Source organism: Lolium perenne, chromosome 2, assembly GCF_019359855.2.
Source record: "Lolium perenne isolate Kyuss_39 chromosome 2, Kyuss_2.0, whole genome shotgun sequence".
Classification (NCBI taxonomy): domain Eukaryota; kingdom Viridiplantae; phylum Streptophyta; class Magnoliopsida; order Poales; family Poaceae; genus Lolium; species Lolium perenne.
Genome location: NC_067245.2, coordinates 262,557,160 through 262,575,778, shown reverse-complemented (window position 1 = coordinate 262,575,778; position 18,619 = coordinate 262,557,160). Strand labels below are relative to the sequence as shown.

Genomic DNA, 18,619 nt, shown 5'->3' with positions numbered 1-18,619 from the left:
CTAGTCCTGGATTTGATTGGAATCTGCCAAGCATCCCGGTTATAAAAGCCAAATCAGGGCGTGTACAAACTTGTGCATACATGATGCACTGAAGCATAAGGAACCGACTTCATCTGATCAGTTTCAATTTGGTTCCTCGGACATTGAAATGTCCCAAACTTATCGCCCTTGACTACTGGGGCAGGTGAACCAGAGCACTTATGCATATTGAATTTCTTTAGTACTCGCTCAAAGTATGCCTTTTGTGATAGTCCCAACACACCTTTAGACCTATCTCGATGAATCTCAATGCCGAGGACATATGAAGCTTCACCGAGATCTTTCATATCAAAATTGGAAGACAGAAAATTCTTGGTCTCGTGCAGCATATCCTTATCACTGCAGGCCAATAATATGTCATCCACATACATGACTAATATTGTGAACGTACTGCCCTTAAACTTAACATAAATGCAGTTGTCCTTAACATTTTCAGTAAAACCAAAAGTTCTAATAATCTTATCGAACTTGAGGTACCACTGTCTTGAAGCTTGCTTCAAGCCATAGATGGATTTCTTCAGACGACATGCTAAATATTCCTTTCCTTCCACAACAAAACCCTCCGGCTGAGTCATGTACACGTCTTCATCAAGGTCGCCATTTAGAAATGCCGTCTTAAAGTCCATTTGATGCAATTCTAGGTCGAAATGAGCTATCAGAGCCATGACGATCCTAAAAGAATCTTTAGATGACACAGGAGAGAAAGTCTCATTATAATCGATTCCTTCTCTCTGTGTGAAACCTTTTGCCACAAGTCTAGCTTTGAACCTTTCGATGTTCCCTTTGGGGTCGTACTTAGTTTTGTAGATCCATTTGCAGCCTACTCTTTTGGCGTCATTAGGAACTTCTACTAGGTCCCAAACATCATTTGAGCTCATAGATTTCAACTCGTCTTCCATGGCGATTTGCCACTTAGACGAATTCAAACTCTTAATGGCCTCCTTGTATGAGGTTGGATCCTCCACCTTTCCTATATCATCTACATCCTCACTCATGTAGGTGATATAATCATCTGAGATGGCTTTTCTTCTTTCTCGATGTGATCTTCTCACAGGCGATGGTGGTGGAGGGGCATTATTATTATGAGGATCTTCTTCATTATCCGACTGGTGATTTTCTTCCCCGGCTGGATTTGCGGTAGCCTTAGTTTCAGGATCACCATCAGGTTGAGGACCAGAACTGTGAGGTTCAGTCTCAACATTAGAAGTGATTCTCCTCTGCATTGGTAGAGCGACCTTTTGGATAATCGGGGATGGAGCACACACCCGCTTTTCCTCAAGATCGATCTTCCTTATTTCATTAACTTCATTATCCTCAAAAAATACCGCTTGCCGGGTCTCCACATACTTAGTGGTATGACCTGGGCAATAGAAACGATATCCCTTTCCCCTGTGCGGGTATCCGACGAAGAAACAACTAACCGTTTTTGGGTCTAACTTCTTAAGTTGTGGATTGAAAATTCTAGCTTCAGCAGGATAGCCCCACACACGTAAATAGTTCAAGCTCGGTTTCTTTCCCGTCCACATCTCGTGAGGTGTGTTCGGTGCTGACTTAGTGGGAGCAAGATTTAAAATATGTGCAGCCGTCTTCAATGCCTCCATCCATAGGCTTACCGGCAAACTTGCATGACTGAGCATGCTACGCACCATATCCAAAAGCGTGCGATTGCGGCGCTCAGCCACACCATTTTGTTGAGGTTCACCAGGCATTGAATAATGGGCAACAATTCCATTCTCAGCTAGGAACTTAGCAAAAGGTCCTGGAATTTGCCCATAAGGAGCGTGCCTACCGTAATACTCTCCCCCGCGATCAGATCGTACAACTTTAATTTTTTGCATTCAGTTGGTTCTCAACTTCGGCTTTGAACACTTTAAATTTGTCCAAAGCTTCCGATCGATCACGTATAGGGTAAATGTACCCATAACGGGAAAAGTCGTCTGTGAAGGTGATGAACGAATCAAAACCATCTATAGACTTAACATTAAGAGGTCCGCATATGTCAGTATGTATGAGTTCGAGGACACTCATGGCTCTTACCGCTCCTTTCTTAATTGTTTTTGCATATTTACCTTTGATGCAACCAACACATTTGTCCGCATCGGAGAAGTCTAATGGGAGGAGTACATCATTTTTAATAAGTCTTTCCATTCTCCCCCTCGAAATGTGGCCCAAACGACAGTGCCACAATTTCGAAGAAGTACTAGTACCCTTCCATTTCTTCTCAACATTCGAAACATTACTCACATGCAAAACATAATCATTCATAGATAACATATATAGTTTGCCTCGTCTGACACCGTGGCCAACATCATTATTACAATAATTTAAAACAAATTGTTTGTTACCAAACTTGCACTCAAACATGTTATCATCGAGACAAGAAACTGAAATCAAATTCCTACTTAAAGTAGGTACATAAAGAACATTATTTAAATGAAGGTGAAAGCCGGTGTGGAGCTCCAAGGTGAGTGACCCAACAGCTTTAACATCAACTTCAACTCCATTTGCAACTCTAAGTCATCTTGCCCCGCTTGTTATGGTTTGGATCAAATTTAATCCCTGCATAGAATTAGCAACGTGAGCAGTTGCACCTGAATCAATCCACCATGATGTACAAGAGAAATCAGTATATAACATTTCATCAACAAAAGTGATTTTATTTGTACCTTTCTTCATCATCCACTTGAGGTATTCATGACAGTCCTTCCTGTAATGGCCTTCCTTCTTACAAAAGAAACACACATTATCAGTAGGCGCTGAAGACTGTCCATTATCTTTTTCCTTTTCCTTCTTGAAGGTTTTCTTTGGCGACTTTGAAGGGCCTGACCCGTCATGCTTTCTCTTTGGGGAGACAACATGAAAAGCCTGATCCTTGTTCTGCCTTATCATTCGTTCTTCTTCCTGGACAATCCGAGGGGATATCTCAGCAAGTGTCCACTTCTCCTTCATGGAATTGTAGTTGATCTTGAACTGATCGAACTCTTCAGGGAGGGACTCCAAGATCATGATGATAAGGAGGTTGTCACTGAGCTCACACTTTAGGTGCTTCAGTTTATTTGAAGCATTTATCATTCTCAGTATGTGTCCCCTAACATCACCATCATTTTTATACTTGCCAAGTAGCTTGTGAAAAAGCTCATGAGCATAAACCTTTTCAGAGCCTTTGAATTGCTCCTCCAAGGCTTCCATAAATTCCTTAGCAGTATCTTTCTTGGGGAGAGCCCCAATAATCTCAGGTGAAATGGAAGAATTCATCACGAGCATTGCAACGTGATTGGATTTGTCCCACTTCTCCATCTTGGAGTCATAAGTTTTCTTTAGTTCATCATACCCCGTAGCACCAGCAACTGGCGCCACGGGATTATCCTCCCTTAAGGCATAATCAAACTTGTTGAAAGCCAAACATAGCTCAATGGAGTTCTTCCAACGAGGAAAGTTGCTGCCGATCAACTGCTCGACAGCATCATAACACATCGCAGCGGAAGCTGAAATTTGACATGGACATTCATTAGTAAAATTGCATGCATATAAAATAAACATGCCATAAGTTTCTTATTCTATGTCAAACACCATTGGGCAGAAATGACACGAATTAGAACAACATTAGGGAGTTGACTTGCAGAAATAATACAACGTTGGTCAGAATTATTTTTGCAGTCATGACATTCTCAAAATAAACATCAACTTTAAATCATTTAAGGAACAACATATGTGATGCTTAATTTGATAATTCAACATTAAAACATACTAAATACTCTAAACAAAAAATCTCGTTGGTTCATTTCTGTCCAGAACAAATGGCATGTTTTCTGATCATATTTTATAGGCAATGATTTTTCTGTATATAATAGTGCAATAAACATAAGGAAAATAATTTAGAATGCACTAAAAAATACAGAAAACAACAGGGAAAATCGGCAGCCCAGAAAACTTACTGGACTACCGACAACCTGGGCCGAAGCCCATCCTCAGATTTAGCCCAAAAAGGACCCCCAGCCCGGCTGCTGCTCCGCCTCGATCTCGGCCGTCCGATCCACTGGACGGTCCAGATCATTGAAGGCCGGATCAAAAAGGGGCAGCCGGAGCCCTAACCCTAAAAAATCCTCCTCCTCCCCCGATTTTTCCGCGAGAGAGAGCGGCGCCCTCCTCCCCCGATTTTTCTGCCGCACCCGTACACGACGGAGAGGGGCCGGCACGCGGCGAGGCGCGCGACGCGGCCACGCCCGGCGGCCCGAGGCGCGCGAGACGGCCACGCCCGGCGGCCCGAGGCGCGCGAGGCGGCCACGCCCGGCGGCCGAGGCGCCCTTCATCATGCCGGCGCGGTGGCGGCGCTCCCCCGAGCAGCGTGCGACGGACCATGTCCGGCGCGCTCCTCCGTCGAGCGTGGCTACTGGCGCCATTTCCGTCTGCGAGGGGGGCGCTCACCGGCGAGGCCGGCAGCCATTCCGCGCGTTACCGCGCGTCCATCCGCGCTCCTCCGTCGGGAGAGAGCGGCGGCGCGGGATCCTTGCCCTCGCCGGAGCTATCGCTGCTCCGGCGGGCCCCGAAAGGGAGAGGCAACGACCCGGCGGCGTAAGGTGAGGTTCTCATCCTCCAAAATGAGCCAAAATCCATATTTAGGGTTCATAATTGCTTGCAGATGGTTCTAATTCGATACAAATTTAACCGATCTGGGTAACATAATTGCCTAAAACATGATCTTAATCACAACTAGGGTTCTAGTGCTAGCAACACAAGGCATCTGATACCATTGTTAGGTCTAAAAAGCATGAGTAGAACAAGATCGCAAAAGCAGACACTAGAACACCTAATGATCATAAACAGAGAGAGTAGATGTGTTGCATTACTGGGCACTGACGATCCCATCGACGCCTGCGTGAGGCAGGCTTGGTGTGGCGGTGTTGATGACGAACTTGTGGTCGATGACGATCGGGAGATCCTCCTGATCCCCTCCGGCGCCACCGCACCGCCCTGGCACAAGACGGCGAGGTTCCGCCTTCCCGTTGCTTCGGCCACTCTAGATCGGTAGAGTTTTGGGATGTGGGGGAAGCAGATGTTTAGATCGTTAACTTGGGTATCGATCTCGCCGCACTCCCCCTTTATATGGCACAACATACAACAGGGACCAAAACCATCGAGTTGGTTTTGGCACCCGATCGAGTGCGTTTGTTACATACGAGAACAAGTCACGTACAGATCAAGCCCTGGACGTTGGTCCAGTGGGCCCATCCCTTTAACGTTAAGTTTTGACTTTTCTCTGTTAACTGAAAATAACTGTCGAACCTGACAGATCAACCAACACTGCTCACAGAAATAGCTATGTTGTGAGACAGCTGAAACGCTCTTCTAGGTGTGGTTGTGTGGTGGTACTTTGTTTCTAAACTCTAGTTTTGTTCGGTTGTTTTTGTAGCTGTAATTTGTTTTACATTGGAAGGGGGTAGATAGGAAAAATATAGGAACGGGAAAAACCGTAGCCTGCATGTCCACTGCAACTTTAAAGGAATTTATACGAATCAATATTTGTTTGATTCTATCATAGAAAAAGTAAATGATTCTCAAGGCGAAGTATGAGTGGCCGTACAAAGAAAAACGCCACCTATCATGTTCCTCTTTAACCTTTGTCGGTGCTGCGCAGTTGAAGTCCACCTCAAGTGTCCCGTGATTTTCATTTGATGCAATTTTCAGCTGAAGTGCTCCTGGTGCAGAACCTATCATGCGTTACGAATTTTCACACGTTGCAACAGTATTCAAGCTTCTGAATCTTCATCCGCATTTCAGACCGCACGAGTAAAATCACCGTAATTCCTCGGCAAAACTCAAAAGTAGCGGCCGATCCATAACCAATATGATATGTATAAGAAGGAATAAATAACCAATGTGCCGTACACCAAGGATAACACGCTCGCGTAAACAGTAATAACAACAACACGGAAGTAAAACACCTCTGCTTAAAACAAGACCGCGAGCCCTGCGGCCGCCAGCGCCACGAGCGCGGCGACGCCGGCGCGCCCGCTCGCCGCCGCCGAGTCTTCCTCCGCCATGGGCGCGAACGCTGGCGACAACGAGGGGCTCGCGGAGCCGAGCGGCGAGAGCTCTGGGGCCATGATGGGCGAGAGCTCGGGTGCCATGATGGGAGCCAGCTCTGGTGCCATGATGGGAGCCAGCTCTGGTGCCATGATGGGAGCCAGCTCTGGTGCCATGATGGGCGCGAGCTCTGGTGCCAACGTGGGCGACGGGGTCGGGGCATCGACGCTCGGAGCCAGTGCCGGGGCCGTCGCCGGCGACGCGACCGGGACCATGAACAGGGGAGACGGAGCCGATGCGGTAGGCGCGGTTGCCGGTGGCATGGCCATTGGTGAGGCCGCTGGGGGCAATGTGGCCGTAGTCGGCGCCGCGACGGTGGGGGCTGTCGCCGGAGAGGCTGCGGTCGCTGCGAGAGGGGGTGCGGAGACGGGAGCCGATAAGGTGGCAGGTGACGTGGCAGCTAGTGAAGGTGAGGCAGCGCTTGTTGGCGGAGATGACGTGGCAGCCAACTGTGGAGAGGCAGCCGTTGTCGGTGGAGCCGCCGTGGCAGCCTGCGGAGCAGATGCGGCCACGGTTGGCGCGGCGGCGGACACTAGCGACGGCGCTGCGGCGGACGGCACGGTTGTCGGTGGTGCGGCAGACACCTGTGGCGCCGACACTGCGGTGGTTGGCGACGGGGCAGACACCTTTGGCGCCGGGGCGGCAGAGGTTGTCGGCGACGCGGCAGACACCTGCGGCGCCGAGGCGGCAGTGGTGGTTGGCGGTGCGGCAGACACCTGTGGCGCCGAGGCGGCAGCCGTTGTCGGTGGCGCGGCGGAGACCTGTGACGGCGAGGCGGCCGAGGCCTGCGGCGCCGACTTGGCCGTGGTGGGCGCTGCGGCGGATGCCTGCGGCGTGGAGGCGCTGACAGGAGCAGCCTTCGACGCCGACGGCGACGATGCAGGTGACTGCGCGGCGCAGGAGACGAGGAGGAGCGAGAGGAGGAGAGGCACGAGCGCCATTGCTGCCTAGCTTCCCTCACGGAATCTTCTCGCGCGCGCCTGGCTCACTGTTCTTGCCGTGCTCTGCTCTCAGTTCTTGTACTGGTACTGGGTGGCTATGCAATGGAGGTGGCCAGGGCTGGGGCGACCTTATATATAGCAGTGCTGACAATCGTGTGCATAAAACTTAACTGATGGTGAGCCGTGAGCACGTGATCAAATCACCTTGGCAATATTACAGAGCAAATGAACCTTCTTACACAGAGTCCTTCTCCAGCCCTCCGGACTAATCGGTCGATGCAGGGCAGATATACAGTGCACGCCACGCGTGCTCCCACGGCGCGACTCATGGCAGGGGTTCGTGGGTACCTATCGGCCGAGCATAACGACGCTTGTACGTGCTGGGTTTCATGCCCAAACAAATGCACGTCTGTTTTCCTAGAGGCTCGTGTTTGGTTGTTCGCTCTCCCCTCTCACTCGTCCTTTCACGACTGCTCTCTTCTCTCCCTCTCCCTCTCCCTCTCCCGCTGTCGATCATTGCAGTGTTGCTGGTAGATCGAATAGCTTTTATGAGGCATTTTGATTAGATTCTCACTAATCTTGGTTACTGAATTTGTCCGGTGTTGGACACTATGTTGAAGGGATGGTGTTGTGGAAATTTTTTACTTTGTACAAACACAAATGTTGTGCATCTTCCTTGGTTTGCTAGCACCATCTATGTGAATTGTGCATCCAATGTAAGTTTGAGATTGACATGCATCGGCCGATGAGCATCATGTGTTAGAGGATTGATATTCTAATATCTAGAGTCATGCACAAACACATTGATACTGATGCTACTTGATCTTGCAGGATCCTCTCTCAACTGAGGGTCCTAAATATGTTATTTTTACATGTGTTTTATTGTTGTCGGCCAATGGTTAAATTTTGTGCCACCATGTGTCAAAGGATGATCTTGTGATACCAAGTTACTTGCACAAACACACATTGCTAGTGCATGCTCCTTGGTTTTGAAGGATCGTCTCTTAGATTTTTGTGCTATGTAAATATGAGGCTTCCTATTTTGATTTTTTGTGTTTTTTTTTGCATTGCCCGATTACTAAAATGTCGCACAATCTAATGCATTAGGCTTCTCTATATGACCTTGTCCTAGGTGCAAACACATTGCTTGCGCATTTGTCTTGATTGTGTGGAGAATATCTTTGCGCATGTGTTGTTGGATATGTGCCCTAGTGGCAAATAAATAAAGATGTTTTTCTTTATCATATTTGTATTTGTTCATAATAAGTTTTATGCCATGCTATAACCGTATTAAGCGGAAACATTAATGCAGTATAGTATGTAAACAATATTCCATCTCTATTGATATAGTCCATTGATTAATAAGATGATCAAGGTTTTTGATCATGTGACCAAGTAGTCATTAATAATGGAGTCATGTTAGTGAACATGATGGACACACACCCATTAGATATTGCAATGTGATCAAGTCATAAAGTTAAGCATTGAGATATTGTCATGAAATGTTGTAACCTAATACTTAGAATGTGAAACTACATTTAATCACTACCACTTGCAGCTACTTTGATATCATCAACAGCTATTCCGTAACATGGTAGTCATAAAGGTGATACTCAAGTATGTCAATGGAATGGGTTGAGGCCTATGAGTCAATAGCGGAATTTGTACATCCTGTGATGGATAGATGCGACAAAGGGCTCACTCAGTAATATCATATCAACACCGCTTGCAAGCAAATGACTAGGTTACAAAGGATATGATTTTATGTTGACGAGTTGAATTGTATTTGTCGGTAACGAGATAGAACAAAGGTATAGCGGATACCGAAGATTAAACTCTTGGACAAACAAAGGTATCGTGTTACAAAAGGAATAGGACTCGACGTTGAGGTTCAAATGATAAACTTAATTCGTGGTTGCATATGACCGGTATGGTTTTCCAGAACCCCTGATAGTCATTGATCGGAGAGTCGCGCCGATCATGTCTACGCATTCCCGAACCCGTAGGGTGGCACACTTAAGGGTATACGACGCTTCGAGATGATTCGATATTGTTCGAGAATAGGAAGAAAAAACTGGAATTGTTCCGGGGAAGAATCAGAATAAGTTCCGGGGTCAAGGAATAGTTCGGAGAATAAAAAAATATATGTTGATTATTTAATTATATGAATTAAATAATTAATTTTAAATAAAAAGGAAACTCCCTAATTGGGCCACCATTGGGCAACCCAATAAGAGGGGGTGTCGGCCGAACCCTATTGGAAGGGTGAGCCGGTGGCCCAAGGTGGGCCGTCCGCCCTATTTCTAACCCTTGGGGACCGGCAGCGTATGGAGGGAGGAGGGGCAGCGGCTGCCCCTTGGTGGCCCCCTCTCCTCTCCCATCCCCTGTATGAAGTGCCCCAAGGGGGCTCTCCTCATTCATCCCATTGGGTTCTCTTTCCCTCCCCTCTCCTAACCCTCACGTGTGTTTTCGGAGTTTGGAATGTACATAGGATTGGAGTATTCTCCTCCAACTACATGTCGTTGTGCGGCTAGAACACCGGTCTGAATCTTCTTCTTCCGCTGCACCACTTGACCGGAGCCTGGGAAATGTCTATACACCGTACATGTGTAGAACTGCGGAGGCGCGACACTTGGAGCGCTTCATCGTTGGAATTCTTCACGACCTTGAGGCTTCAGCGACAAACGTTCATTGTGAACGTTAGGCTTTTCAGTCTTCAAGAGTATGAACATCAACCCCCTTTGTTACGTTGCATCTCCATAGAATAGATCTTGGCTTTACCATTCTGTCATAGGATTTTTTGTTTTTGGTTTTTTTCAACGGAACCCAACATGTGTGTCACGTGAACAATCGTATATCGTGTAAAAAATCGTGTGCGATGTGAACTAAGTACTACCGCATATGGTTCTGCTATCTAGTTTTTTTTTGAACACATACTATCTGGTTTAATATGGTACATTCTCTAACATAGTCTTGTTATTGTTCCGTAGTTGTGCACAAATAGTCTGATAACCTCATCACTCGAAGAATAGGTTATTACATCCTACGTTTTACACTTAACCAAATAACAGGTTCAGTTTTCGCGAAGGCTAAAATAACTTACCTAACAATAGTTTCCACGCGTTTTTGCCGCGAACAAGTGATGCGTCTTAAACGTATCTATAATTTTTGCTGCTAAAATAACTGTAAGTCGGGGCAAAGTATTTTGGTTGTGTTCTGTGCATGTTTCACGTTGTTGCTGACGCTGGTAGTGCGCCCTGCCGCTAGTCAGTTAGGAACACCTTCGGAAGTCACGTCTTTCTCCTACTGGTCGATTAAACCTTGGTTTCTTACTGAGGGAAAAACTTGCTACTGTGCCTATCATACCTTCCTCTTGGGGTTCCCCAACAGTATGAAATCGGCATTACTGCTCATCATACCTACCTCTTGGGGTTCCCCAATAGTGTGAAGTCAGCGTTACATTAAGCACCATCAACAAGCCAGGAGGAAAGGTTGTTGAGGCATTAGAAGTGGAACCTGATCCGGTGACCTTTTGAAATGCTTTAAGATTCGTGTTGGCCCGAACTTGCTAGACCCCCATGCCCCATGGTTTAGCCCACAAAGAAATGCATCTTCCTTAGGCTGCTTATAGTGGGGAGTAACTTAGAGTAGTAACATATGCAATGTTAGTAGTTAGTAGTCTAAGTTACTACCTCGTGCAATGTGTTATTATTATGTTGTAGATTCATATTGTCTTCAAATGTGTGATGTTATGGTAACATACTTCCTCCGTCCCAGTTTATAGGGCTTGCGCGTATCTCTAGGTTGTCAATTTAACCAACATAATATCATTTGTATAGTATAAAAATTATATCATTAGAAAATATAACATCTAAGCTTTTTAATGATATTATGTTGAATTATCATCGTCAAATTTACGACCTAGTACTAGTAGGAAAACCATTATAGGTAGAAATGATATCTGTGGCGCACCTATAAAATATGCTCCACAAAAATTATTTCCGTGGCGCACCAAAAATATGAGCCAATTTCTATGGCGCATGTAGGAGTGGTGCGCCACATAATTTGATTTTCTGTGGCGCATGTGGACGGATGCGCCACAGAATCTTCATGGGGCCACGCGGGGTCCAGCACTGCACATAGGCGAAGGGAATTCTGTGGCGCATCTGCCACATGCGCCACAAAAAGTCAAAATTATGTGGCGCATGGTGGCATATGCGTGACAGAAGTTCATATTTCTGTGGCGCACTAGGCATATGCGCCACAGAATTCTGAAGGATTTTTTCGCCCCACGCAACTCCACCACCCCCCGGTGGATCGCCTTTTAGCACTATAAAATAAAAAAGAAATAGATAAAAATTTCAAAAAATAAAATCCTTCGAGATGCTCATATATTATGTCATCTAGCACCACTGAAAATTAACAAACATGAATTTCGTTTTTTTTACAAAATTGCGTTGCAAAATCATCAAACTGGATTTCTGGTTGCATACGAACTCGAAAAAAACGCACAATATATCAAAATGTTCCCACGAAAATTCTACATCCGAATTCAGCCGGGCTTGCCCAGTTAGATAATTTTTAGAATCGCCAAATTTGAAAAGAGTAAAAAGTTACGACCAGTTAAAGATTTTTTCCTGCAAAATAAAAAAATCGAATTTCTTTTTCCTGTGGCGCACTAAGTGTCCATGCGCCATAGAAGTTTTACCCAAATTTTTTGAATTTCCCCGGCGCCAATCTCCTCCTCCACTTCTCCTCCACCACTTCTTCTCCACCACTTCTCCTCTCACTTCTCCATCTCCTCTCTTCTCCTCCCACCACCACCACCACTACCTCCTTCCTTCTTTCTCCACCACCACCACCACCACCACCACCTCCTCCTCCCTTCTTCTCCAGCGACCACCACCACCTTCTCCTCCTCCTCCGGCGACCACCACCACCACCTTCTCCGGCCACCACCACCACCTCCTCCTCCTCCTCCTCCTCCGGCCAACACCACCACCACTTCCTCCTCCTCCTCCTCCGGCCACCACCACCTCCTCCTCCTCCTCCTCCCGCCACCACCACCACCACCTCCTCCTCCTCCTCCTCCGGCCACCACCACCACCACCACCTCCACCGGCCGGCCTCCTCCTTCTCCGGCCGGACTCCTCCTCCTCCTCCACCCAGCCCACCCCACCCCACTCCACTCACCTTTCGTCGATATTCCAAAAAAAACCGGCGGCCCCAGATCTAGATCTAGATCTGGCCGCCATTTTTTAAAAAAATTCAAAAAAAAATCTGTGGCGCATATTGGCATGGTGCGCCACAAAAGTTTTCAAGACAATTCTGTGGCGCATATTGACCTAGTGCGCCACAGAAGCTTCAAAAATTATGTGGCGCATGTATATGTGCGCCACAGAATTTAAATACTAGTCGCATGGCAACTGTGGCGACCTGGATATGCGCCACAGAATTCAATTTTGGTGCGCCACAGATAGCCTATTTTCCACTAGTGATACGCGTAAGCCCTGTGAATCCGGACGGACGGAGGGAGTAGCTAGTTACCACCTCACTTTTTTTCATTTATTGTAAAATATCATTTCAGCAAAATACCTTGAGATGTGTGATGTCACCACCAAGTTACCCAACTATGCGTAGTCTAAAAGGTTGAACGCGCCCGCAGGCTGAGTACGACCATCTTAGTTGAGTAGAGAAAAACTCATGCGAGCTACCAAGATCGCCCTAGATGCCATTGTCGCACTCTGAATCTCGCACGCTTTACCTTGGAGAAACTCCTGGAGTAACAAACTACGCAATGCCGTGGTTTGGAGAAATTAACGGTACGGAGTGAATCGCTTGCACGAGAGAATGCAGAACGATAGAGAAGCGCCTTAATTACCGCTTCTGAATTATGCGTGCACGTGAGGAGGACGAAGGCTCTCTGCAACGTGGTGTGCTCAAAGCTTGAAGCAAGTTGGACGTTGAACGACGCGATCGAGGCCGTTGATCGAAATTTCCGCAGCGACCGACACCTGCTGGCGGCGGTTCTCCCGTACGTCGTTCGGCGCCATGACAGCTTTAGACTGTTCAATTAGGAGCAATCACCCACCAATCTAGCCCCTTAATTAGAACCGAAAGCATCGGCGATCGACTAGTACCACCAATTAGGCTATTGCTACAGCCGACGTCCTACACTTCACCTTTGGAGGAAGGAACAGCACAGATCAACTAGCAGCTATCCAACACCAATGACATAGTTTTCACAAGGATTTTAACCCATTTCTAACCACTGAGCTACTCCTCCAAGCTACTGTCCTTCTTTTTTTTTTTTTTTTTTTTTTTTTTTTTGAGACCCCTCGATCTGTGTTACAGCTGTAGCATCTGAACTTATGCACTAACTCAACACCACACTCACACCACACACACGCACACCACTAGTGCACAAGCTAGACTCTAGAACTATACACACAGCACACATAATTTGGGTGTCCCTAGGAGCTAGTAGTTGTGGCACATATGTGTGGAGGGGATTTTATTTGGGACCCAGAGCCCCGGTGAGACATCCCAAGAAATTCGGCCACAACGGGACTCGAACCTGGGATGGGTTGGATGGCCACTGCCAACACCAACCATCGAGCTATTGCTCGTTCTCAGCTACTGTCCTTCCAATTACACCTGACAGGGACTCTCAAACGGTCGCAAACTAGAGCTGTCCCTGAAGTCTCCGTGGACAGGCTGGATCGCATGAGTCTTAAGAGCCTCTTCTTGCTTAGCCTCGCTAGGGCTCACTTCGAGTACAATGATTAATGTTTTTTTTTTTTTTTTTTTTTTTTTTTAGACCCCTCGATCTCGTATACAGAAGATTCTGAACTTATGCACTAACTCAACACCACACTCACACCACACACACGCACACCACTAGTGCACAAGTTAGACCCTAGAACTATACACACAGCACACATAATTTGAGTGTCCCTAGGAGCTAGTAGTTGTGGCACATATGTGTGGAGGGGATTTTATTAGTACAATGATTAATGTTTAATAATTCGACATGCATGCATTAGTGCACCTCCAGCAGATAGCTAGCAGCACCGCAATTGAGCCTACTCCACCTTTCGTTCGACCTCGCACTGTATCATGGGCAAGAGTGATGACAACATTTTGGAGGCCGGCCGGGGCACCTTGCAAGCATGCATTGCAAGGAAAGCAAAGCAAAGCTAAACCTCCACTTCATTATTATCTTTGCCTTCTCTGAAACTGCCACGTACTGCTAAGTTCACCACTCAGATACTCATCAGTGTCAAAAAAAAAAAAAAAAAACTGTTTTCGTGCAATTGCTCTTCTCGAACCTTCCGTCCAAAAGAAAAAAGTCAGTCCACGTACAGCTCGATTTCTTGATTGTTGGTGGCATTTGGCATTTGCCAAACGAGCATCAGCCGACACTACGTCTGAACCGATGTCTGGCGGTATCTAACCACTTCTTCCTGGACCGTGGACGGAAGCAGTGCTTCCGCTGTGCTTGTCTGAGAACTGCAGCCACCAGATAGCTCTGCTTAGCGACGGAGTTTAGTTACAGTAGCAAATTGTCGGTGGCATGCATGGGACGCGCTGAATGCGTAAGGTGGGCGGAGCTTTTTTCCTCCTAATAATTGGAATGAATAGGCGTCGCTTTTCCGGAACAGACCGACGTACACGTCGCGAAAAGCTAAATCGATCAATCGAGGGCTGCCCGACAAGGCCGGCCGGCCAACCGCCGCGCCATTAATCATGGCGTACGTGCTCATGCGGTGCGCGGTGGCGCCAGCACTTCGGGCCTTCGGGGAAGATGGGTTGTGGGTTCAATACTTCAATCGGAACTTCAGTCGAACCGTAGTAGGTGGGCGAGCAATCCGCTACGTTGGGTTCGGCAATCGTATCGTCGTGGATGAGGAAGCTATGGTTTTTGTTTTTATTTTGTTTTGTTTGGAAAAGCCAAAAGTCTATTCAAATTGCTAGTTTTCACTAGACTGAGGACGAAGCCTATAACATCGAATTTGCATCATGATTCGTATATTTCAGTTGTAGGTGGAGTTGCAAAAAAAAAATTTTTGTTGCAAGCAGGGAGGATATAACTATGAAAAATATCTTGGAACCGCTAGTTTTGCTTGGTTACAACATAGTTGCGATGACATCATTTTACTAAACTTTATTCTCAGTAGACTGAACCATAGAGAGACCCAAAGTCTATGAAGGAGGATGATCAGGGACAGATTTGGTGCTCTTGGGCACCAGTGCTCCTGCTATTTTAGAAAAAATAAAAATCACATTTTTGTGTTTCAAAAAAATTAGAAAAAAATCATGGTGTACCCAATGAATTGTCCCATAAATGTGCAAAATTTCAATTTCAAATACAAAAAATTCTGGGCTACACAAAAATAACAAACGTGTGGATCTGGGTATGCATATTTCAAATCTCCAAATTTCAACAGATTTTGTCTTTTTTGTGTAGTCTATAATATAAAGAATTTCATATTAAAATTTTACATGCTTGTAGGTTACGTCATTTATTATGTCTAGATTTATTTTCAGATTTTTTTTGAAACAAATATGTATGATTTTCGAATTTTTTTAAACAGCAGGAGGAGCACTGCAACTCATGAGTCAAAGACACTTTTCGGATGATCAGAGGCTAAGAGAAGGTCAACACTGCACGGATAACTCTATTAGATCCTAGAAATCAATTATTTTCCCTCTTTTTTGGCTAATAAGAATACCAACATAGATACCGGAAAAGAGGCTGGCCTCATAAAATTTTCTAGAACCCCGTTTTTGACCCATGATGTGGCATTTGTGCAGATTAGGGCAGCCCATATCGATCCAACACCACCGACCGCGTATAAGTTGTGGCACGGTTGAAATTTCAGCTCCTTCCCCACCGCCACCACCTGCCGCCGGAGATCCATGTCGTTCGCTTCTACCATGGGCTGCAAAAAAGCTTTCCCACACTCCGCCGCCGTAGATCCCTATCGTTTGATCACGGGCGGTGGTTTCGTTCCATTGGCCATCTCAGCTACGTAGTCATCGTGCATTTGTCGTCGGACTCTTGAATCGGGGGGCAGGGGGAGGGGAGGGGCATCACTGCCACTCCACCACTGCCGTCGGCGGGCAGTGGTTTCCTTTTCTTATTTATTTCTTTTTTGGTTTGTAGTTCTGTATTTTAAAACTAACTTTTTTTAAAAAAGGGAGTTTTTTTCAAATTGAGAAATTTTCAATCTGAACTTTTTTTGCAAAAAGTTGATCATTTTTCAAATTATTTAAAATTGAAATATTTTTTAAAATTCATAATCTTTTTAGTTTTGAACATTTTTTAGATTTGAACAATTTTTAAATTTAAATATTTAAAAAATTGAACATTTTCAATCCTAATTTTTTTTAAATTTGAATATTTTTTAAAACATGAACATTTTCCAAATTTTTATGTTTTTAGTATTGAACATTTTTAAATTTAAACTTTTTAAATCTACACAGTTTTTAAAATTAATTATTAAATCTTAACATTTGCGAATCTTACAAAAAAAGGAAACAGAAAAGAAAAGAAAAAGGAAAAAGAAACAGAAACAAAAACAGAAAAGAAAAAGAAAAAAAATTGATGAAACCGAGTTGAGAATAACTCAGACCGTTTAACTGGGTCGGTCCGTACCACGCGCGGTACAGGGATCCTCTCCATCCCGAAAAGGATCGAAATCGTTAAAAAAAAGGCCGACATTCGTGAAGGGAAGGCAACTCGCTCCGCACGCGACAAGTGGCGCGCTGTAGTGCCAGAAAATTCCTGGAAAGTGATCTCCCTGCTCGCCACGTGTCGCAAGGGGAAGCAAGGTGAGGATGGGGGAGGAGAGAGAAGAGTGGGTTGTCAGGTTGTGTCAGTTTTTCCCATTTTCTTCTAGATTCGTTTTTTCAAAATGAAATATCTTGAGAACCGTAAGTCCAAATTGCGAACAGTTTTCACTTTTGAGATACTCGCGTCGAGATCTTCAAAACTAGATCCCATGTTGATAGGTTTGGAGATACTTTTTTTTCGTACTTCCAATAATATTATGATTGTACCTGTGGTGTGTACCTAACTGTACTCGTGTTTCGACTGATAAGTACTTCTATTTTTAGTGTATTTGGTGCAATTTTTTCCTTTACTCGCTAACTGTACTCGCCCGTGTGCGGGACTGTACCTGTACTTACGCGCGACTGTACATGCTCGTGTGCGCCATGTACTTCTGTACATGTACTTGCTCGTGTTCACGACTGTACCTGCTCGTATAAGCGTTTGTACCTGCTCGTCCGCGTGACTGTACTTGTACTCGCTCGTGTGTTCAACTGTACTCGTGTGTTGTGCGTGACTGTACCTGCTCGTGTGCGTGACTGTACCTACTCGTGTGCGTGACTGTACATGTACTCGCATGTGTGTTCAACTGTACTCGTGTTTGTGCGTGACTGTACCTGCTCGTGTGCACGACTGTACCTGCTCGTGTGCGTGTAGGGGTGGACTAACGAGCTGCTCGAATCGTTAAGGCTCGGCTCGTTAATCTCGTGATCGTTAAGGCTTGAATCGTTAAGCTCGTTAAGAATAACGAGCTAAAATCATTGTTCGGCTCGCCTCGTTATGTTCTTTCGAGCGCTCGCGAGCAGCTCGTTAAGGATCGTTAAGGAAGCAATGGAAAACAAACATGTGTGCATTGCCTGGTGAGGAAGAGCAGAAGCATAGGTTTTTAGATCCTACTGTAGGAGTTTCAAGCATGCTTAAAGAGCACTATTTTGCTTGGCCTCTTCATGCCAAATATTTGAGATAACTAAAGTGACTCATTGTCAAAACTGGTGAAGCCTAACTTGTTACCGATCTTAACGAGTAGCTCACGAACATAGTCTGCTCGATTGTTTAACTCGTTAACCTTAACGAGCAAAAACAGCTGCTCAGCTCGACTCATTAACAAAATGAGCCGAACTCAAACGAGTCGAGCAAACGAGCACTCATTTAACTCGTCTAGCTTCGAGCTTTTTGTCTAGCCCTATGTGCGTGGTATCTTGTATCTTCCAGATGTGTTCAATCTGCATCGTGTGTTGTGCGTGGTATCTGCCGTGTGTCAGATCTCGTATGTTGTATGCAACTGTACTCGTACGTTGTATGTAACTGTACTCGTGTGTATTTGTGCGTGTACGTAACTGTATTTACCGTGTCAAAGACATGGACTTGCTCGTGAGCGAGCTAGCAATGACATGCATGCACGGGAGTTGGCCAGGCACGCACGGCGCGACGTACACGCGTGGCCTGGGACGAGTACCCACGCGAGACGAGTACGCGCGAGGCGACTTTTAGGCGCGGCGCGGACGAGGCGACTTGCGCGAGGTGCGGGACGACGCGCTGCCACGCGTCATTACGTGGTGGGTCTGATTTCCCTTCGCGAAAGTCGGTCTCTACGTAGTGGGGTACAGCCGGTAATTGGGCCGGCCCATATGAGCGATGCGTTGCCAGCGCTTGCAGCAAGCGGTACATAGGGGTGCCCCGCTACATGTTCTCCTTCCTCCCGCAACCGCGGGCCCCGCAT

General features: G+C 46.1%; 1 protein-coding gene across 1 annotated transcript; it reads right to left on the bottom strand.

The window, feature by feature from the left end:
- Positions 1–5,876: 5,876 nt before the first annotated feature.
- LOC127335806 (uncharacterized) lies at positions 5,877–7,174 on the bottom strand. Its single transcript, XM_051362541.2, has one exon. It carries the CDS (start codon positions 7,062–7,064, stop codon positions 5,988–5,990), a length of 1,077 nt encoding a protein of 358 aa, XP_051218501.1. The 5' UTR covers positions 7,065–7,174; the 3' UTR covers positions 5,877–5,987.
- Positions 7,175–18,619: the final 11,445 nt, after the last annotated feature.

What these genes read in the sequence shown, in the direction of transcription:
- LOC127335806 (XM_051362541.2), bottom strand. Translation starts at nt 7,064, where the DNA reads ATGGCGCTCGTGCCTCTCCTCCTCTCGCTCCTCCTCGTCTCCTGCGCC.